The 24,873-nt window shown below is 29.9% G+C and overlaps 1 protein-coding gene across 1 annotated transcript; it reads right to left on the bottom strand.

Annotated features, from left to right (window-relative positions):
* LOC129610762 (uncharacterized) lies at nucleotides 1-568 on the bottom strand. The gene is made up of 2 exons (XM_055523464.1): nucleotides 337-568; nucleotides 1-269 (listed from the first exon to the last, which is right to left on the bottom strand). Exons 1-2 carry the CDS (start codon nucleotides 566-568, stop codon nucleotides 1-3), a joined length of 501 nt encoding a protein of 166 aa, XP_055379439.1.
* Nucleotides 569-24,873: the final 24,305 nt, after the last annotated feature.

Here is a 24,873-nt window from a genome sequence, read left to right as displayed (position 1 = left end):
TCATTTGGATTGTCTGAAAGTGGAAGTTAAAGGCCTCAAATTTACTAAGCTCTCGATTTGAATTGATAAAATTTCTAGCTCCTCATATGTTAGTGGCTTAGTTCCAATGACTTTATTTATTTTTTCCTTTACCATTTCCACTGAACTTTCCCACATACCGCCAAAATGTGGGGATCTGGGCGGTATAAATTTCCATTTAAAAGATTCAGTTGAACAATATTCGTTAATTTTATCTTTGGTTTTTTGTAATTCGAATAAATTTTTCAACTCTTTAAGTTTGTTATTAGAACTCTATGAAGTTTGTTGCATTATCCGATAAAATTGTTGCAGGTTTACCTCTTCGTGATATAAAACATTTTAAACACGCCAAAAATGCTTCTGTTGACAAGTTAGAAACAACTTCTAAATGAGTCGCTTTGGTTAAAAGGCATACAAACAAACAACCATATGCTTTTAAAGGGGCTCCGCCTCTTACAAGGTGTGTTATCCAAAAGGAACCAAAAAAGTCAACGCCTGCATGGAACAATGCTCGAAAAGGATGAACTCGTTCGCTAGGAAGATCGCCCATAAGTTGTTCTATAGCGCGAGGTCGATACCTAAAACATTTGACGCAGCTGAATACGATGTTCTTCGCCAAACTCTTTCCCCTAAGTGGTCAAAATCTCGTGAGATGATTGAGAGAAGAGTTTGTGCTCCAACATGGAAATTTTTGATATGCTGGTATATAATAATGCTTTTGTGATTTTATTTTTAGGAAAAATCATTTGATGTTTTTGATCGAAATTTAGTGATGATTTTTTTAAGCGTCCACCTACACAAATTATTCCATCTTTATCGATAAATGTTTATAAGTTTTTTAACTGACTGTTAACTGGAAGTTGTGAACCCTTTTTTAGTAAATCATATTCTATAAGGAAATTTTGTTGCAAAAGCTTAACGATAACTTTGACTTTGTTTTTTCAAGTTCTATGTACTTATTGTCTTTGGTTTTGTAATTCTACTTTTCATTATTCTTACAAATCTCAGTACATATGTATACTAAGGCATGTTGTAACCTATTATATAACAAAATGAATTTAAAAATATTAAGATAGTAATAATATTCGTAACTACAGAAACGGGTTTTGACGTTAGAAAAACTTCAATAGCTTGTTCTGGTAAGTCTTTGAAATTTGCAGGGATGTACTTATTTTCCAAGGATTGTTTGCACAAAAACGAATGTCCGTTAAACGAAATTTCAGATTTTAACAACTTCGATGTAGTTGAACGTCTAGAAACCAAATCTGCGGGGTTTTCTGCGCTAGGCACATAGTAACACAAATATCTAGTAGAAAGTTCTTTAATTTTTGCTGTACGGTTTGAAATTTAGCGATTAAAGTTTGTAGATTTCGCATTCAACCACCCCAAAACAGTAGTGGAGTCTGTTCAACAAACTATTTCTGTAAATTTAAAATTTAGAATCGTAAATTTCATTTGAATCATTTACATTTTTAATATAAATATAACAACCGTATGCTGATGCGCTACCGTCCGAAACTGCATGAAGCTCTAATATTTTGGTTTGACATATAATAAAGCGTGGAATTGAAATTCTATTTATATTATTAAAATCTTGGAAAAAATTATTCCATTCGTGGACTAGGTTTTGTGGTAAAGATTCATCGCAATCGACCTTTAATTTCCACAAGATTTGCATAAATATTTTAGCTTTTACTATTATGGGGTTTAAGAGACTAAATGGATCAAATAGTTTTGCGATGGATGATAAAATTGTTCTCTTCGTTGTTTTTAGTGATTTTAAATTGTTTGAAAATGAAAAGTGAAACATGTCTTTATCTGGTTGCCAAATAAGTCCTAAAGTTTTTACAACATCTTTGTCATCAATATTTAGAAACCGTCCCTTTTTTTTCTTGAGGTATTGTGCTTAATATTTCGGTACTGTTTGTGCACAATTTATGCAGTGAAAAACCACCACTTGACAATATTTCTTCGACTTCATATCTAATTTTAATTGCTTCTTGTAAGTTTTCACTACCACAAATTAAATCATTATAATAAAAATTTTCTTTAACTACAGCAGATCCTAATGCTTGTTTGTTCATCTTGTTTAAATTTTGCTTGTTTCTTCATCGGTTATTTGATATAAAGCTCGACAGGCAAAAAATAAAGCAGGTGTTATGCCGTAGGTTACTGTTCTTAAGCGAAAAATTTTTAAATCGTGTTTTGGACTTTCTTTCCATACAATATGTTGGAAATTAGTATCACTTTCTTTAACTTCAACTTGGCGTTTCATTTTCGTAATATCTGATGTTATGGCATATTTGTAAGACCTAAAACGAACTAATTGAGTAAATAATTTTGAATAATAGCACCATTTGCTAAAATTTTATTTAATGAACGATAATTTTTAGTTTTTGCAGAGCCATTAAAAACAACTCTTAAATTTGTGGTGCCACTTGTCGGTCGTAAAACACAGTAATGCGGAAGGAAGCAATTGTGTTTGCTTAAATTATCATGAGGTGTATATTCCATGTGATTTAAATCAATATGTTCGCGCATGAAATCTATATATTTAGATTTGAATTCTGGAAATTTTTGCAGCCTGGTTTCTAATTTAAAAAATTGCCATTTTGCATTTTCGTAGGAGTCTGCGAGTGTACGAGTGTACATGGATTTTCTAGAATTTTCAAAGAAACGTTTTAAAAGTTTTTCCAAATTACTCTCTGTAGAAATAACTTTGTTTATTTCTGTGTGTGAACATACGAGTACATTTAAAGACAAATTGCGAAATATTGGTTCATTTGAATAATTACCAGCAACAATCCAATTATTGTTCAGTATAAATGCTTCGATTTGTTCTTCAAACTCATTTACACAAGATTTAAGCCAAACCTTTACTTTTGATTTTATTGGTGAACTAATTGAAGAGATACCATTCACTGTAATGGATTTTGCTTACTTTTTTAAACCCAAAAATTCGAAATAAAATGAATGTGAAACCCAGAATCAAGTAGTGCGCGAAAAATATGAAATATGTTATTAAGACTAAATCGCTTTGCCTCGTTAAATCACTGAACAGCACTTAATTTCAGAAAATTTGGACAAGTTTGTATGAAATGTTCTACATTAGAGCAAAGACTACATGTTTTGTTAGATGTAATAAAATTAGATTTATCTTTTGTGTTTGCGATGTTTTGTTTGTTGGTTGCAGTCAAAATTGTTTGGTTCAAATTACTAGCAGTTCTTTTAAAATTGAATGACATACCTGCAATCTTTGAAAAGTTTTTTGAAGACACTGATTCTGAAGCTTTTTCGATTTCTGCGACATTTTCTATTAGTTGACCCCTCTTTCTAGAAATAAACACATATCTTCCCAAGAGTCTAATTTGTTAGCAGATAGAGATTCTTCCCATTTAGCAACAATTGTAGTGTCGACCTTTGAAAGTAAATGATACATAAAAATCTATGTCTTCCTTGGTACCAAGAGTCTTTAATGTCTTTATGTGGGAATTGAAGATATCCAACAATTCACGAAATGTTACTGATTGTGAATGTTGTCCTGCACTACTTACTTTAAATATGAATATGATCCTGAAAAAGCAAACGTTTGTTATCAAATCTTTCTTTCAATTTTTTGAGAGCAATATAATAATTTTCTTCGTTAAAATCAAGACCATTTTTAACCTTCGCTGCTTTTTCGATTACACAATTTTTGAGATGTTAGTATTTTTCAATTATGCTTAAGTCGGCATATTTTCCAGTAAACTTAGTTCATTCCAGTCTTGGTAATTTTGAATTTTTACCAATTCTAGATGTGTTGAGAAACAGCGCCGGCTCTAGCGGTACTAGAACCCCGATGCAAGTTTCTATTTAGCGCCCTTTATCAAAAAATATATCAAAAAAATCAAATGCAAATTAAACAGTATATTGATTATTGTATAATATTTAATATTAAACATTTATTTGTAACTGATATCAATTACACATAAAATCAATTGCACGATAGTGAGCTTAAAAATTTATTTCTCTTGCTTTTATCGCAGCAAATTCATCCAAAATATTATTAATTTTTAGTTCATCGCAGATATCGCTTTCAATAGCAATCATTGATAACCCAACTAATCTCTCTTGAGAAATATTTGATCGCAAATATGTCTTAATTAATTTAAGTTTAGAAAATGACCTTTCGCCACTTGCTACAGAAACTGGTAGAGTTAATAGTATCCGCAAACCTATTGTTAAATTTGGAAATATCCCAAATAAATCATTTGTATACATAGTTTAAAATCATAATTGTTTAGTTGCGGCGTTATGGTATCTTTAAATATAAAAAGTTCATTATATAACTCAGAAGAGTTTATGTCTATTTCTTCACCATCAGTTAATGCAGTTTGTAAATCGGTACATTTATTTTTCATTATTTCGTCACCCAAATTATAAATTTCATTAAAATTTATAAGAAAGTGAAACTTTTCGGCATGACTACTTAGAAGTTCGAATCTCTCTATTAGGGAGTTGATTGCACTGTCGACAATTGGAAGAAAGAATGAAATTTTATAGTTCTATTCCGGGTCTCTTGGTCTCTCATCACGACGTTCGTAATCAAACATACGTTTTTTACGCCGTCGTAATGGGTTTTCTTTAAATTGAGGATTAATATCTACATCTGAAAATTTTGATAATTTGAAATCTATATAAAATTGATAAAAATCACAATACTCACAAAAATGGTATTATCCAACAAATTACACTTTTTTCTTACACTTTAATGTCTAATTAAAATTAAATATTTCACAAAACAAATTATATTTTATTTAAATTAAATAAAATACTATTTTTTCTTACTGAAAATATCGCAACGAAAATGAAAAATGTCTGTATTTTATAAACCAAAAAGAAAAAAAAATTCTTTAAAGAAAAGCCTACTACGACTACATTTTTTTTTGTGTGTTTTTTTAATTTGAGCGAAGCAAAAATTTTTTCAAAAAAAATTTGGATTGGAAACTTGATTTAAAAAAAGAAAAAATTACAAAAAACAATTAAGTGGAAAATCACTTTTCGATTTTAGCGCCCTTTCAGACCCTTTCAGAATGGCGCCCCGATGCCGTGCATCTTCTGCATCCACGGTCGAGACGAGCCTGTTGAGAAAGGTGTTCTCAGGCTGAACGATGCTAATATCAGGTTCATTAGACTTTTTTATTTTTTTAATTAATTTCAAAATTTCAGATTTTAAACTTAAATGATTTTCCGTAAAAACTTCTCTGACATCGTCATCAGTTTGGTCCAAGCCTTCTATATCAGTTTGAAGCGAGTCGAATTTTAAAAATAGACCTTCCAAAAAATGTGATCTGGATTCCAGATCTTCTACAGTGGCAGTAGACATATCAATTTTTTCAATAAATTTTTTGGAAGAGTTTTGTGTTCTAATTGAAGCATCTCTTTTGTACCTTAAGGATTTTAGTTCTTCAGCCACAATTTGTTTATAATGAATTATGTATATAAAAATTCAAAATATTTTACCTTATACCAACCAATATTTTGATATAATTTCTTAAATAATAAATTAAAATTGTAATAAATTTGAATTTTAAAGTTCTCTAATTGTAGGTGTGAAATAGCACGTGTTTCGTGATCCCAAAATTGGAGTCCAATCTGCAGTTTCCAACTGAAATTTTCTACGTTTAATGAACTTTACTATAGAACTACGTTTCTATGAACTTTAAATGATATTCAATTCTTGTAATTCAAGTAGGAGTGCTAGAGTAATGACGTATTAATAATCTAAACGTGTTCCTGCTCGGGGTCAATTATTTATGGAGGAATTTAGGCTTTTTCAAACCCCTAATTACGAAATTGTAATTATAAAATTTTAATTGATCCAATTTTTCTCAATTAAAATGTTGTAACGATATTATGTATTTCCAAGTTGTATAAATTACAAAAAATTAAACTGGTCGGTTTAATCAATAAATGCTTTATTACAACTAAAACTTTGTTTTCAATTAATAATTGCTAATTCTAAATTATCGTATGATAAATCTTAGTGATATGTGAAATATGTACGCACATACGTACATGTTGTGTATGTATATATAAGTAATTTAAATTTGATATTATAATTGTTGTACTTGTATATGAAAAAAAAACATTTTCAATAACAAATTGTTAGAAGCTACCTAGCGGTAAAACAAAATTTTATGATGCTGTACTTTAACAAAATAAAAAATTTAAGTTATTTTAAATTTTAGTACAGGAGTTATATCTAAAAAATCAATACTTAAGTTTCAAAGTTTAAATTCAAAATCCAACTACAGAATAAGGTAAAAAATTTTAAAATACAAATTTTATAAATTTGAGTTACAATGAGAATTTCATCAGTATGTTCGTTAAAAATAATTGAATTATGGTTAATATTTATTGAAAATATAATTTCAGTGTTAAAGAAATTATATACTTTTGTCAGTCTTTGCCCAGCATGAGTAATAGGGGAATTTAATGTTATTTTAACTTTATTATTCACCCTTGGCCATAGAACATACATTTCTCCTATATATACGTTATAAGAGCGTATTATTCTATTCTTGCTTGCTTCTAATGAGGGGAGGTTTATTGACACATTTGTTTTTAAAACGGTTTTTAGCTTTTATGAATTCTTCTTTCAATATTTTTAGTTTTGAACCCATAAAGTTCAAATTTCAAAATTATGGCTTTTTTTTTGTTTTATATATAAAGAAAGATATTTAACGTTATCTTTAGATTAAATTTTTTTTAAAAACCGTTATTTAGGTGTAATATTAGGACATTAAGACAATTTATTTCCATAGAATATCAGAGATACAGACATAGTTTTTATTAGTTATGCAGGCATAGGTTACATAATTTTTTTAATTCTTTTTATAAATTCATATATAATTATATATTCTTATATACAATGTATGAATGTACTGTAATAATTTTAATTATAAATTATAACTGGGTGTTTTCATGGTGTTATTTTTTGATGTATGACTGGTAAAGGTTTATAATGAGGTCTGCCAATAATTTTGCTGTTATTATATATAAAAGGATCACTAACTGGTCGTGATTCTATTAATACTTCGGCAGTGGACCTTGATACCAATTTGAAGTTTTTTTATATTTTTTTAAAATGTACTTTAAAACATCAAAACTTTTATGCTCTTATTATTTTTAACTTATTTATTCTTATAAACATATGTCTAAGCGGGGTGACGTTCCGGAAAAGAAGAACAAGCATGGCTTAAAATTCGTCTTATTAAAATTAAAAACCGGTGTGGTGAATATGTTGAAAAATGTCAATCGACTTTATGATTGACCTACATTTAGGAAATTTTTAAAGAGTATAAAATTTATACCAGTGCTTCAACATTTAATCAGTGGCGTAACCACAACAGTTCTCTTTAATTGTCTCTATTATTATATTGTTGTTGATATTACCATTCGAATCAACAATTTTTGATTCTGATTTTTAAAGAATTAAACCACATTTTTTCCTTTTGTTTTAATTTTTATTAATTTTTTTTCACTATAACATTTTTTCACTATAACTTCACTATAAATTGTTTCCACATACACTTTAATTTTATTTGTGATTTTTGTATTGTTAAATTATCAGAGTTTAGTTATATATATATATATATATATATATAAATATAATAAAATATATATATATATACATTTTTATTAATCATGTTTTATAGAGATAATATGACATTTATTACTGTTATTTTCTTATTTACCCGTGAGATTCTAAGGCCACGATCACCATATAATGTAAACGGTTCTCGTACTATAACATCCGTATTAATTTTTAAATAAAACAACCAATGTTACTTACTTAAATCGACTCGCACAACAGTACTGATCTTCTTTTATTTAATACTATTTATAAATATATTTTTACCATTCTTCTTTGTTACAATTTAACATATACATCTAACCTATATCTAGGTTAGTACTTACATAACTTATATCTAGGTTAGTACTTACATAAGATTCTTATTACGTTTACTTTACATTTATTTTCCTTCTGTTTGTTAGCTATTTTTAGGTCAACAAGATTATATGTGTATGATCATATATTTTGGGTTATGATATTTGATATATTTATGTCATATTATTTTGGGTTATGGAAATGCTGTTGCATTGATTATTTTTGGATTTAAATTTACGACGGTATAATGCAATTAGAAATTGAAGATGTCCTTGAAACTGAATAAATTATATCTGAAGGTTAAAATGTTATTAAGAAATTTTTAAGAGATAATATTGAAATGTTTTAGAACAATATTAAATGCATTACACTGACAATAAGCACTTTAAGCGACCAATTACTATTCATGCATAAAAAAATTTACTATTAAAATCAGTATACATATGTATTTGGATTTCATAATACATGGGAATAAAACGCGTAAATGTATAATAAGTTATTATTAATACTACATAGGGTAATGCGTATAGAATAAGATTTCTATGCAAAAAGTCTCAGCTTCGGCCACTGTGGCTACCAGAGCCACAATAAGGGCCAAGCAAGGACAGACAGACATATAAGGAAATTGCGGGAAGCGTCAGAATTAGGGTCCTTGACGAGAGTTTCCCAGACGTCCTACTGTAAAACAATCAGATGCTCCTCATTCAAGAAGAAATAATGGAGCGCATCTTGAAACAAAGGTGGTTTCTGCTATCTGCCAGTACCAAGGTACTGCAGACTGGCTCAAAGCAGAGATCAGTAGCATAGCTCCCTGGGAAGGAGCAAAACTAAAGGCGGTAGAGGGGGAGGACATATCAAAGGCTAAGGACTTTAGAGGTTTCTTTCCCCTACAGCCGAAACATCGGCTGAGAAAGCCCTAGGCTACGCCGGGGGTCGGAACTCTGGGCTGCGGACGGATCAGTGGAGGATCATTAGGAGGGACGCAGTCGGGTGTGGAGTCCTGCTGACAATCTCAGTCGATCTTCCTTTGGCCACCAAATTACGGGAGCTGGACTATACCATAAGCTACCGCTTTGGAAAGGTTCAGATCCGCCAGCGAGGGAGGAAAGAAGAGTAAAAGCATGGGGACGATAGGAAAAGTCCCCCTGCAGCCGAAACGGCAGCGAGAAAACATGGACCAGGATGTTGTTCCTGCAGCTAACAGCAAGGATGCACCGAAGAAAGCAGCAGGCGAACTTCCAGTGACTAGCCATATGGCGGAGGCTATGACCCCTTCAGGGTCATCAGAGGCCATTAAACCTAATGCATGAGCTAAGTGCATCTAGGTGAACCTTCATCACGCTAAAGCAGCGTCAAGCTGTCTGAGCAGGAGGTTCAATAAAGAAGACTTCCACATAGGCTTCCTTTAGGAACCATAGCCCTATGGCGGGCAAATAAAAGGCCTGCAGAATAACAAATGTAAGTTGGTTTTCTCAGATGAAATACCTCTCTACGTGAAATATTAAGAGTCGCATTGTGGCTTAATAAATCTATAAAATTTTTTCTAATTCCAGAGTTCGTCCCAAGGGACCTGGTAGCAGTAGAGGTTGAGGCTCAGCAAACCAATGGGAATCAGAGGTTTATCTGTGCCTCAACGTACTTTCCTGGAGAGCAGATCAATGCCCCCCAGAGGACATGGAGAAACTCGTTAAGTACTGCAAAGGGAAGAAAAAGAGGCTCGTCATGGGCTGTGATGCCAATGCTCATCACACGGTATGGGGAAGTACTGATACGAACCCTAGAGGTGAGTGCCTTTTTGATTTTTTATTACAAAATAGTAACGAACCGACCTTCATAAACGCGATACGTAGGGAGGTCTTAGACCTTACAATATGTAGCCCTCTTGTGGCCTCTTTGGTGATGAATTGGCATGTGTCTGAATGGGTTTCCCTCTCAGATTACATGCATATTGTCAAAGAGGGCGCGAAGGAGCCCCTAAGGGTGCCCCGAATAATCGACTAATCAAAATACAGGGATAGGGTGAGGGAGGGGCTGGCGGAGATTGACGGTGATATAAAATCGATCCAAAGGTTGGACGAGGTCTCCAATTATCTCTGCTTCCTACTTAACCAATCCTTTGAGGAAAGCTGCCCGGTCAGGCCACAAGATCTAAAAGAGAGGTGCCCTGGAAGAATAGGAGCCTGGCTGAATTGAAGAGTTGTGTTAGAAAACTCTTCAATAGGGTGCAAAAAGAACTGACTGGGAGAGCTATCATAGAGGTCTCACAGAATATAATAAAGAGATTCGAGGATCTAAGAGGAAGACATGGCTAGACTTCTGTGGGTACATCCAAGAGGTCCCTACAGCCCTCTACTTAGGGCGTTTTCTAAAGATCACACGAATGCCATGGGCATGCTTCGGAAGGACGATGGTTCTTCAACTGACAATGCCGGGACCACAATGCTTCTTCTTAAGACACACTTTCCGGACTGCCAATTGGGCCAAACAGGATCCGACTGTGGACCACGGAAACTGTGAGCTCAACTCGACGGACGGAAGGGTACCGAAAAGCTGGGGTGGGAGCCTGTCTGGAAGAATCTTTGACAGGCAGAGGTCAGGTGGGCTATGGGGTTCCTCGGGCGCTACAAGTCCCGTGGTGTAGATGGAGTCTACCCCGCCATGTTGCAGGAGAGCATGGAGGACTTTAGGCATATTCCACAGAGTTGGAGGAGAGTGAGGGTGGTATTCATACCGAAGGCCGATCGCCCTGATATTCACCCGAAGTCATATGGCAAATAAGTCTGACATCTTTTCTCTTGAAGTCGGTGGAGAAAGTGGTAGATGTGCACATGAGGGCCACACTTGACACGACTTCACCTTTGCACGGAAAGCAATTCGCCTATCGGGCAGGAATGTCTACCGAGATTACTCTGCACCGCCTCACTCCAGAGATAGAAAGGACAATGGAGGCCAAGCAGATAACCCTTGGGGCCATCCAGGATTTAGAGGGGGCCTTCGACAGTACCTCTTTTCGATCAATAATGGCTCCCGAAATATTACGGCCAGTGTGGGGGTGCCAACAATATACTCCGGGCCATGCGTGGGGGGGGGGGGGGGGGGTACTGTTTCCGTTGCTCGGGCGCATGGTGATAAACGGGCTGTTGCACAAGCTTCTCATAGCGGGTATAATATGCAGGGCTACGCTTGGCCCTGGGGCCGTAGTGATGGATCCAAAACCAATAAAGGGATGAGCGTGGGTGTGTGCGGTGAGGGCGTAAGCATATCAAGGGCCCTCGGGCACTGTACATCGATATTTCAAGCTTAGACATATGCCATAGAGTTGTGTGCTCTGGAATCTATCAGGAGGAACATTGAAGGAGCAGGATATTTATTATGTCGAACAATAGGGCCGTTTTCCGGTCCTCTCGTCAGATGTAGTAGGATCCAGGCTGCTGGAAGAATGCATCGACACCCTTGGCGTTCTGGCTAGGCACAACAAATTAGCCTAATTAGCTGCGGCTTCTTTCATTGGTCCGGAGCCTTGTGTTGGAGTGCACAGGACAACGGCCTTGCGTGCTCTGAGTGAATGGGACGAGGGTTGTACACTGAAATGGCTGCCTGGTCCTTTCGCACTCTAAGAAATTTGTGCCTCTTCTGGAACTGGGGAACGGGGTCTGACCATGCTCAGTTGTCCAAATTTGAGGACATTAGTGGGGATTTTCACTGGATACTGCCTCTCGGGAGTCCATCTGAAAAGAATGGGCAAATCATGGAGCACTTACCGTGTGAGTGTGGGGCGGTTACTCGCCTTCGACTGAGGTGCTTCGTGGGGGCTTTGTGACTTCGGGAAGGATCACGCAGCTTGACATGACTGCGGTTTGTCAGGGGCCTAGGAATAGAGCAAATGTAGGTGGCGGTGGGAACCAGAAAAGTTCAAATGGGTCGACGTGAAGCTTAAGCGATCAATTACTGTTTACGCATAAAAAAGTTCGCTACTAAAATCAATGCACATATGTATTTGAACATGCGAATATAACGCGTAAATTTATAATTAGTTATTACTAATACTATATAATTAGTTATTACTAATAATCTGACCATTGGTGCAGTGATTATGGCACCGGTCCTTTAACCGAAGGGTCTCGGGTTCAAACCCCGGTCAGGTCACTATAAAAATTATTTTCAATATTATTATAACTTAATATACAATACTAATAAAAATATTATACAAGTAATTTTCAAATATTCCTAATATTCGATATTAAAAAAAAAAAACTAAGAAAAATAAATAGTAAATATTAATAACCTCAAGTAATTAATATATAATTTTATTTTTATTTTTTTTTATTTAAAGTTTTCTTGTTTAAAATAAATGCACAAAGAGTTCAATTTACAATTTTATTTTATTTTATTTTATTTATTAATCAAAGTTTTTATTTAAAACAAATACACAAGAGTTCAATTTACAATTTTATTTGAATTTTATTTTATTTTATAAATTCAACAAGTTTTAACACGAACTAACTTCTTATCATTACTTTTACTTTTTAATTTTTTTTTTATTATTTTCTAAAAGAACAAACGCTTTACAACAACAATTATTACGTTTGACATTGACCTACTTATTATTACGAAATCTAAAAATTAAAACTTAATTCATAATTTTTTATTGGTGTTTCAAATTCATTAACCTTTGTGCATACGTTCTAATGTTTCAAGCAAAAAAAAAGTTCATTTGGCTTTTCGCTTGAAACATGAAACTTTTATATAAAAAAAAAATAAATATTTTAATAAAAAGAATAACGTTAAATTAAAAGGTAATGAAATTTAATTAAAAATGAAATTACGAAATTTTTGAAAGGGTGAAATATGTAAGTTTCCATTAGATTGATACGCGTGTTGTGTTGCTAACATAACAATATAAATAAAAACTACGGCAGGCTAGTCACCTACTTAGTTAAACCCTATGACGCTATGAAACTAGTTAATGAGAAATCATGCACTAGTCCTATGCTCCTTCTAGGAGTGAACAAAGGAAAAAAAAAAAAAAAAAATACTATATAGGATAATGCGTATAGCATACGACTTCTATGCAAAGAGTCTCAGCTTCGAACCTTGGAAAATGCGATTTGTCAGATGAACTTTTTTTCATTCATTCATTCATTTATTCATTTATTATATAAACTCAAAAGGAGCTAACTAACTCGTACAGAGTGTGTATATTCTTATTTTTACTTATAACTAAAATATAACAATGGCAAACAATAAATAATTCAATAAAAAAATTTCTATATACAGTGAATGACAATAAAAAAGATAGAATATAATAACAATAACAAAAGTCAAATACAAAAGTATTAAATTCATTTGGTTATTAAGTAAGATCAAACACTTTGTTTTTTTTTTTAATTTGTATTCATTTAAGTTTTTTCTATCAAGTGATAACGCATTGTACGCTTTTATTCCACTGCAAAATATTGGTTCCAGGCCTAGCAAATTGTGGTTCGTTGGATATCTTATTTGCTGTGCGCCTCGGATTTCGTAATGATGTATACCTCTATTGGTGGTTATGTCTATGTCTGTTTTTTATCCCTTTTCTACTTATTTTATGAATATGTTGAGCTTGAGAATATCGAATCAAGTCTTTTATTTTGAGAATTAACGCTTTTTGTGAATAAGGCATGTTGGGGTTCCGCAAATTCTTTAACGTCAAAATTTTGATTTTAGTCTGCAAACTGTCTGAAACTAAAACTTTTACGGACAGAAATCTAGTAAACTTTTTACCCGTAATTGACTTTGAATTTTGATCATCCGTAAACGTCAAAACAAAAAAAAATTTTTTTTTAGATTTAAAATAATTTTATACTTACATATTAAAAATTAACAATAAAAATATTTTTTATATTATTTTTAATGTAATAAAAGTCACTCAACACATCAATTTTATTTCCTGAATTACTACGTCAGACTGTCTGCATGTAAAAAAAAAAATCTACAATTTTGACGCTTAATTGACTTTTTTTAAACATTTAAGAATTTAAACTTTGACTGAGAGTAAAAACGTAGTAGAGTATCCGTAAACTCAGACAACTCAGATTTTGTAAAATTTGACGTTTAAGAATTTACCAGCTCTCATGGGTAATGCAAATAAATTCTTAATAGCTTTGTTTTGGAGTCTCTAGAGAATCCTAATATTTTTATTGAAGGTATTACCCCAAACTCCAATACTGTGCGAAATTACGCTGTGAAACAGACTATAATAAACTGACTTTCTGATATTGGTTGCAAGTCTTGTTTCTAATTTTTTGAGTAGTCCAGCAATTATTCGAATTTTAGGTAGTATTTCATTATTTTGTGGAGTCCAACTTAGATCTTCGTCTAAAACTACTCCTAAGTATTTATATGTATGTAGATACTCTTTCAATTGTTTTGTTGTTGTACTTTAAATCAAGTTTTATATTTTTGGCTTTTATTAGCATAAATTTTATTTTATCCACATTAACAGCGAGCTTGTGCTTTGACATCTAATCAGCTATAAGTGGCATGTCTTGATTCATATAACTTTCTATGTTAAATTGGTTATTTCCGGCATTGATTATTACCAGGTCGTATGCAAATAAATACATCGTTCATGCAGCGAGAGTTTTGTAAGACCACTAATATAACATGAAAATAATTGCCGGCCTAAAGAACTTCCCTGAATAACTCCAAAATCTATTCTATCTATTTTACTTTTAATGTTTTCAACTTCAGTGAATTGGTATCTGTTAAATAAATAGCTTTGAAACCATTGACATTTGTTACCCACTATTCCGTGCTCATACAGTATATTTAACAATATTTTCCTGTCATTTGCATCAAATGCTTTTGTTAGGTCAAAAAATATGAGACCAACCATTTTTGATTTGATGATATTTTTTTTTGAATTCGTGTTACCACATCAAATAGCGCCGCCCTTGTGCTTGATTTTTTTGCAGAACCATACTGAAATTTGCACAATAGTTGGTTTTCTTAGAGGTGCTCTACTACTTGCTCGTTTAATTATTTTGCTAAAGACGGATGGAAAAGATATAGGTCTAAAATCATAAGGTTTTTTGAACCTTATTTTTATAGATGGGTACTACTCTGGCAGTTTTGAATATGTTTGGCATTTTGTATTCATTTATTGATACGTTTATTAATGACGTTAGTGGTTCGATTAGTTCCATTTTACTTTGTTTAACAATATCTGAGCAGATTCCATGTGCATCCACAGTTTCAAAGTTTTTTCATTACTATTTTCTTTGAATTTAAGTCTGTTGTTTATTCTTATTTGTAGATAATAGATGAAAATGCAGTTTTGCTCCGCTATTTTGCTGCCAAAAAAATAATGCAAAAAAATTTATTACAATCATTGATTTGAATTATTTTGTCGTTTAACAATTGGTTCGTATCATGGAAATCGCTTTTATTTTCTCTTTTCACATTGTCAGAAGCAATATTTTTAACAAAATCCTAAATTTTTTTTGGATTATTACCACATTCCAAAAATTTCCTTTTATCGTATTCCCTCTGTCTTTTCTTTTTTCTGTGGTTAATTTATTTAACCAATATTCATTTTTCTTTAAAGTAAATATTACTGTAGTCCTGTATATGCTATTTATGTCAATAATTTTTTGTTGTTATTAAATTCGGACAGTCTGTATCAATCCATGGTTTACTATATTTCGTTTGCTTCTTGATTATTTTTTCAGTGGTTTATATGTCGATACACTTTTGAAGATGTTTTATTATACTTTGACATATACGGCATTACTTTTTGTTGTGGCATCGCTGATACAATTTTTTATTTGACTTTTTAGTTGATTGGTGTTTGTTTTTTTTTATTGCAATTTTATCATTATTTGTTGTTTCTTTTATTTGTTGATTTACTTCTAGGAACAAAAGGCTATGGTCTGTAAAGTCAGTTTCCAAGTGGGTAATTATTAATTTTCTTTTTAAATCATTACAGATAACATGGTCGATGCAGCTTCCTGAAACGGTTCTGGTGATAAGGACATTATAGAAGTGAAGTCATTAGATTCCATTATGTTCTTATAATCTTTCGTTAATATCAGTGTTGTCAAGAATATTAAAGTTAAAATCTCTTTCGAAAAGAGCGTTATTGTGTTTGTGTGATATTTGGTCAATATGTGATTCTAATAGTGTAAAAAATTGGTTTATTGAGTTTTTGTAGTTTTCAGGTGGTCTATAGAATATTGAAAAATAAAGATGTAGGCTATTGTTTTTAATTTTGATTGAGATAAGGTTGTTGAAGTTGCCGCAAAATGAAGTGAGAAGCTTATAATTTATAAGCTTCTCACTTCATTATATTTATAATTAAGTACAAACAATCCCACATCACCTCCTCGTCTGTTGTTTCTGCATGAGAATATTTTATCATAGTTTTGCAAGTTGACAGTGTCCACCTCATCTAGCGAAATACATGTTTCTGTGGGGACAATGATATGAATTTGTGTGTTTATAGTATCGAGAATATTATCTCATGCATTTTATGGCCCTTATTATGAAAAAAAATATAGTACGATATACAATATTTCTGATAGTTTTTGTAGTGCTATTAATTGTATTATGCAATTTATTTATCGGTATTGTATCGGACAATTTATCGTATTTCAAAAGAGCTTTTTAAGTATACGATAGCGCACGATAGTGATTTCCAGTAATTAAAATACAAGTCGTTTTCCAGTAATTAAAATAAAAAATGTAAGTATTATTAAAACTGAGAACTATAAGTTAAGATAAATTTAATTTTGTATTTTTAGGAACAGAATCGTAAGCAATAAATCTCAACTAAACAGGATAATTGAAATAATGGAGTAGAATTTAGATATCGCAAGAAATGTTTGTTCAAAAACTTTTGAAGAAAGAAATTGTTTCCTTGAAAAAGGAAGAAATAAAATTGAAGAAGCAACAGTTTGAATTTTTGAAGAAACAAAAAGATATAGAAGCTGAAGATAGAAACTCGAAACTCCAACTCAAAATAAATATCTTAGAATTATTTTATAATTATTATTAATTATTGTATAATTATTTTATTTTATTTAAAACAAAAGTTATCGGAATCTTTTTCTTTATTTTCAAATTTTCCATATGAGTGTATCATATGAATTTAAAATCTTTGAATCTGTCAAACAAATTAGTATACACATCATTAAAGCTTTTTTTATTTTATCGTTTTCCATTAACTTATCGGTTTTATCGGTTTTCTGTTCATAATAGTACGGAAAAACGATAACGATACGATATTGTTATCGCATATTATATATCGGATTTTTTCATAATAAGGGCCTATTTTTTAGACTACGTATATTTTTATATAGAGTATTTTTAGTGAATTTTGACTTTCGAAATTTAAATTTAAAAGTGAATCTACAGTGTTTTCCTTGGGTGTCGATTGGTAAAGCACTGCAATCTGTTTCATTGTTCAAGATCATTGAGTTTTAAAATATCGTTTTATAGCTAATTTTATTTTTGTTCTTATTTAAAATGAAATTAAAAAAGTTTTACCTTTACAAATCAATATCAGCAAGTTTCCGCCCCCAAATATTTTTTTGAAATTACCTGATTCATAAAAACTTAATGCAATAAAATAACATATTCTTATTAAATTTTGTCCTAAAAATATATTGTCAAGAAATTTAATGTACACTTACTTTTTGCATACTAATACATTTTGCAGCAGATAACGAAAAAAAAATACATAACTAAATGCGTTATTATATACTTATTATAAAACGATGTATTAACTTTAACAATTGTCTTGAGGAAGTGCTTACTTGTTGTTATAACTCACTTTCAAATCACAATTTATATAGAATACTTACACTTGGAAGGGGGTGGAAGAAAGTGTGTGGAATTCTTGCTTTTTCTGGGACTCTATCTAATTAGATAGGCAAATCCCTATCTAAAGCCTTTTGTCCCATGTCTTTACCCTTTCTAGAAGTACTATATAGTTGCTATATGTATATATATAATGTTATATATATAGCTACTATATAGTTACTTCTAGAGAAGTATTAAATTCATTTGGTTATTAAGTAAGATCAAACACTTTGTTTTTTTTTTTAATTTGTATTCATTTAAGTTTTTTCTATCAAGTGATAACGCATTGTACGCTTTTATTCCACTGCAAAATATTGGTTCCAGGCCTAGCAAATTGTGGTTCGTTGGATATCTTATTTGCTGTGCGCCTCGGATTTCGTAATGATGTATACCTCTATTGGTGGTTATGTCTATGTCTGTTTTTTATCCCTTTTCTACTTATTTTATGAATATGTTGAGCTTGAGATGATCAAAATTCAAAGTCAATTACGGGTAAAAAGTTTACTACATTTCTGTCCGTAAAAGTTTTAGTTTCAGACAGTTTGCAGACTAAAATCAAAATTTTGACGTTAAAGAATTTGCGGTACTTCTACAGAAACGAAATTATGAATAAAATATAAAATTATAAAGGCATTTCAAGATGGTAGTCTGAAAACCAGAAAGATATTAAATCGATGCTTGATCGATATTGTCGTATTTTTCTTTTTTGGATTATTATTTTTTTTATTTTGTTTAAATTTTTTGTTTCATTTTTTTAGTATATAAAAGATAAATATTATTATAAAAGTTTAAGAAAAATTTCAAAAAAAATATTGCTATAATAGTTTGGAAAAATTCGCAAAAATTTTAAGTACATAAGCATGTACATACATATGTATATTTTTTTTAAAGCTTGTACACGAATTTTTTTTTAAGATTCCTATATGAATTAAAAAGTATATAAAGTATAAAAGAAAAACGTGCTTTTGTTATACAAACATTTTTTCAGAAAATCTTAAAATAAGGCTACTTCGAGGGTAAAAAGTTCTAACATCAGATTTTTCTGGGACCCTAGAGGCAAAACTACATGTAATACCTTTTGTCCCATGTCTCTAGCCCTTCTAGAAGTACCCGTACTTTTTGACACCTGAGAAGTAGCTATATATATATAATAGGAAAAATATTAAGCACTTTAAGGGCTTAATATTTTAACAAAACCATTTTTTTAATTCATTCCAGTAGAATTCATCCATATTGTTAAAGGGCCAACAATAAAAAAAAATTGAGTGTTAAAAAATATTAGTTATCATTTATACTTTGTAATAATTTTAAAAAATAATAAAAATAAATTATAAAAGACAAGTAATATTAGAAAAATCTGATGTGGTCAGCACATAACCGACCGCATTGAATATTGTCTAGTTAAGTGAAAGGTTACAGAATATTACAAAATGTGTTTTAAATACTTCTTTCCAATTTTTAGGACATTAGTAAGCTTATAGTTAACATACCTAGAGAAATGTAAATTTGGCTCTTAGTAGAGTTTCGCTTTGTGCTACCCGAATTCCCAGAAATGCTCGCCATTTAACCAATTTCAATTCGTTCCGTAGATATGGTGAAAAATGTAAAATCGGCCCGCAAATTAGTTTTCGAGCCCTGATCTTTCCAAAAAATTTATATGTTCATTAGTTTTAATACGAGGAATTCAAAAATTTCAATGAAATCGGTCAATTATTCTCTTTATAGTATACGCAAAAGTGTATATTTGGCCCGTAGTAAACGTCCAGTTGCTGATGCCTGATTTCTTCCAAAAGTTAGGAATTTTTGCGCACGGTCGAGAAAAGCTTATATATGAAATTTCAAATAAATCGGTTGAATACTTTCTTCAAAATCTTCAAAAAAGAACTTGAGATACACGCGTGCACCTACAGACCGACAGACCGACAGGTTGCTAAAAAAAGTTTATTTACACTTCCCTATTATGGACAAGTGCATTCCCACCGAAAACTCGATATGCAAAATTTGTTGCCATCACATAACCTACCTATTGTTTACACAATACGGTCGGTAAAAAGATTTGAATTTATAATTAATAATTGTCATTATGAAATAAATATAAATTATAATTTTTAGCTTTTATTTCAATTTTGTCTCTAAAAATTTAAAACACATTTTTTTTTGAGTATAAATGAGTATGGATAAAAACGCATACACATTTTTTCTTTATAAATTGCTTTATTTCTTTATCGCCACGTAATACATTCAGTGTATTTATATAAAAATCTTTATATAAGACTTGACAATACACAATTTACTAACACATTCATTCGGTGTATTGGGTATTGAAAATTGATCATCGTACTTTTTGTTAAGAAATATATTTTCGAAGAAAAATGTATGTATTTTCGAATAAATTAGAAATGTTCAAGGTGATTTGTTTGAAAAATAAAAAACGATTAAATACAAAATATATGCAGAAATTATTTTATTTCCTTTAAATATTAACAAAATTAAATTTTTTGTTCTTACAAACTAGTTACTTACTACAGGTAAGAAATTACATTATAGTAAATTACGGGTAATAAAATATTTTTGAGGTAAAACCGAAATAGTGAATACATAAATAAATTATTTTTAAAAAAACGACATAACATATTTACATAAAAAAAATAAAATTTGTAACCCATTTTTCTTAAAACTTATATTTGTAAAAGTTATATTTGATGAGAAAAGCAATTTATTTTATGACAGAAATATGCGTATGTATTAAACTAAATAACACAATATTTTTTAATTTTCTTTTATTAGAGACTAAATTACATACTTATTTAAATTGTTTATATCTTAACATTAGTAGGTAATTGACTAATTTTATTAGTCAATTATTCTTGCCACAGGCAATAGAATAAAATTTAAAGCTCTTACAAATTAAAAATACTTCGTTGGTGTCGAATCGCTTTTTCCTAACGCTTGCACCTATTTATGCCTGATGTAATGTCTTTATATCTAACAAGTCCCAATACTCAATTTTTTTTACGAAATGTTACGAATTTTTGGCCTCGTTGTTGGTTTTTTCTAATGTCTTTATATCTAACAAGTCCCAATACTCAATTTTTTTTACGAAATGTTACGAATTTTTGGCCTCGTTGTTGGTTTTTTCTTTAAATGCCACTGATCGTGTCATATTTTTTATTATTTTTTTCTTTTTTTTACGTAAAAAAGAGATTAATATTTTAAAAAATCTCAGGATATTATACACATTTTTTAAAAAGCTTCCCATTTAAATTCTATTGCACGAAAAAGAAAGAAAGGTAGGAGGAAAGAAAAAATGAAAAAAAATTTCAAATTCATATTTCAGTATGGTTTCAAATGTTAATGAGGAAGGATGTATGATTTTTTATGCACATTTTGTATTTCCCAATAAGGTAAGTTGAGTAGTGTCGGCTAACAAAAATGTTATTAAAAGTAATATAGGTTGACACATTTCAACAATTTGAATTATCTCATTTCGATTATTCATACGTTACTTATAAAATTGTTTCAAATAATTTCAGTTAGTTTTTAAATTATTAAAAATAAATATGTATGTACCTACTTCCAATAAATTTTTTTTTAAATAATTATTTTAAAACTATTTCAAACATTTTATATTGAGTGCTTCAAAAATTTTGCTGTGCTCTTTTTTCATATTTTATTAGCAGGTAAACAAGAGCAATCTATTTATAAAATGTCCCTGCATGTGTATGTATGACCTATCTTAATTCTAAACGGAAAGAATTTTAAAATACCTGAACAAAAATTTTAAAATACCTGTTATTTTACAGTCGGAATTTTCGAGTCATTTGGTAAAATACCATTTATTTCAAAAATAGAAAAATATTCAAATCCGGTCATAAAAATATATGATTGTTTTTTCCAAACATTTTAAATATTTTTTTTTCTTAGGTAATTGATATAAATGATAGTAAGTTTTTAATATTTTTTCAAATAAAAATAGATTTAAAATTTTGAAGTTTATATAAAATTTGTATTTAACAAATAATATTTGATTGTATTTTAGATATTATTTTCTAATTCCCTCTTCAAATTTTTTCTTTACTATGTATTTATATCAATATTTAAGAATTATCTTTCATTAATTATATTTTCAACTTGACACCACAGGTACTTCCCATATCTTGCGTTAACTTACCCTATGAGAAAAAAAAGCTGTTCACTTAAAAATAATGAAATGCTTTCAGTAACAAATAAAACGTTGAAGGCGAAGGTTGTGTTTGTTGTTTTTCCGCTTTTTTTTAAATTTTAAAATAATTATCAATGAAAATATTAATATATATTTTTGATTTTTCAAATATATGTTCTAAATTTTACCTGCTTTATAATAAGTGTGAATTCATTTTAATATTCCTTCTCAAAAAATAGCCACTTCGATTTAAAAAAGGCCATATAAAATAAGGTGTGCTTTCAAGTTTCTCTCTGAGCATTGGGACTTGTTAGATATAAAGACATTATTTTTTCTTTAAATGCCACTGATCGTGTCATATTTTTTATTATTTTTTTCTTTTTTTTACGTAAAAAAGAGATTAATATTTTAAAAAATCTCAGGATATTATACACATTTTTTAAAAAGCTTCCCATTTAAATTCTATTGCACGAAAAAGAAAGAAAGGTAGGAGGAAAGAAAAAATGAAAAAAAATTTCAAATTCATATTTCAGTATGGTTTCAAATGTTAATGAGGAAGGATGTATGATTTTTTATGCACATTTTGTATTTCCCAATAAGGTAAGTTGAGTAGTGTCGGCTAACAAAAATGTTATTAAAAGTAATATAGGTTGACACATTTCAACAATTTGAATTATCTCATTTCGATTATTCATACGTTACGAGTACTTATAAAATTGTTTCAAATAATTTCAGTTAGTTTTTAAATTATTAAAAATAAATATGTATGTACCTACTTCCAATAAATTTTTTTTTAAATAATTATTTTAAAACTATTTCAAACATGTTATATTGCGTGCTTCAAAAATTTTGCTGTGCTCTTTTTTCATATTTTATTAGCAGGTAAACAAGAGCAATCTATTTATAAAATGTCCCTGCATGTGTATGTATGACCTATCTTAATTCTAAACGGAAAGAATTTTAAAATACCTGAACAAAAATTTTAAAATACCTGTTATTTTACAGTCGGAATTTTCGAGTCATTTGGTAAAATACCATTTATTTCAAAAATAGAAAAATATTCAAATCCGGTCATAAAAATATATGATTGTTTTTTCCAAACATTTTAAATATTTTTTTTTCTTAGGTAATTGATATAAATGATAGTAAGTTTTTAATATTTTTTCAAATAAAAATAGAGGTAAAATTTTGAAGTTTATATAAAATTTGTATTTAACAAATAATATTTGATTGTATTTTAGATATTATTTTCTAATTCCCTCTTCAAATTTTTTCTTTACTATGTATTTATATCAATATTTAAGAATTATCTTTCATTAATTATATTTTCAACTTGACACCACAGGTACTTCCCATATTTTGCGTTAACTTACCCTATGAGAAAAAAAAGCTGTTCACTTAAAAATAATGAAATGCTTTCAGTAACAAATAAAACGTTGAAGGCGAAGGTTGTGTTTGTTGTTTTTCCGCTTTTTTTTAAATTTTAAAATAATTATCAATGAAAATATTAATATATTTTTTTGATTTTTCAAATATATGTTCTAAATTTTACCTGCTTTATAATAAGTGTGAATTTATTTTAATATTTCTTCTCAAAAAATAGCCACTTCGATTTAAAAAAGGCCATATAAAATAAGGTGTGCTTTCAAGTTTCTCTCTGAGCATTGGGACTTGTTAGATATAAAGACATTACCTGATGATTTCGTTCTTTGGCAAACTAAATGTAGGTATATCATTTACCTTTTCCTTTTCTCGTAGACTATTGCTTCTGGATCCTTTGACGCAACACTTTCGGGCATTTCTATTTATATGAAGGTAATCAAATATACTATTATATTTTACTTAAATATGATTATAATTAAAGCTTTAAAAAGTACACCAAATCTTACTAATATATTAAGTTATTTTTCTTTTTAAATAAATTTTAGTACTATTTTTTCAAAATCCACCTTGGTTTCATACCAAATATGACGAACAAAATGAAAAATTTATTTATACATATATATTATAAATCTTCATTTTATTTAAGAATACTAAATTTAAATTAAAATTTAAAAATTAATATAATTATTCACTAAATTTAAATTAAAATTAAATTTTAAATAACAAATAAATTATTTTACCGCTCAGCGACACAGCCTTCTCGTATGAATTTTATATGTGGACTGAAGAATGCTATAATCAAAGTATATCTATTAATAAGTAATTCAACTCGTTCCATTCCGTTAGTTTTCGTTTGCATCTTGCTTCCAAATTCTTAAAATATTTAAATATTCCATTTTTTTAGAAATAGATGGTAATAAGAGTTGTGTAGGCAAGAAAGAAACAAAATATTGTAAACAAACGAATGTATCAAAAACATTGAACTGAAATAAAATTAAATTAAGTTAAGTAAAAATTATTTTTATTTTAGTTATTTTTATTTTGATAATAACAAAATTTATTTTTCATTTTATTAAAGTTCGGTAAAAAATTCGAATGTATGAAAGCAACAGAGTTTGAAATTTACACATGCATGTACCTGGTACAGTAGATATACAGTATCAGGTAGTGACATAGAAATTTCTGATTAATACTTTATGAAATATAATTATTACCGATTCATGGGAAATACACCCAACTCTTTTTTTACATGGTATTTTTTTACATGATTTTGAAATAACACGGTCCGCAAAAATCAAAAAATATTTTATTTTACACGTATTATTTATTCTAACACGATGTTCAAAAAAATTTTTGTACACCCAGTTACAAGAAATATATAACTGGGGAGAAATTTCCAGAATTTTTTTAGTCGCACTTTACGAGTATACGACTATTTGTCTGTTTTTCAAAATTGCGTTATTATTAAGAATGTAAACATAATTGTATTTATAAGTATGTCGAAGAAAAAAATATTTGTTTTTTATAAGTTTTA

Source organism: Condylostylus longicornis, unplaced genomic scaffold (genome assembly GCF_029603195.1).
Source record: "Condylostylus longicornis isolate FDR11 unplaced genomic scaffold, ASM2960319v2 ptg000048l, whole genome shotgun sequence".
Lineage (NCBI taxonomy): Eukaryota > Metazoa > Arthropoda > Insecta > Diptera > Dolichopodidae > Condylostylus > Condylostylus longicornis.
This window is presented reverse-complemented; position numbering and strand designations above follow the sequence as displayed.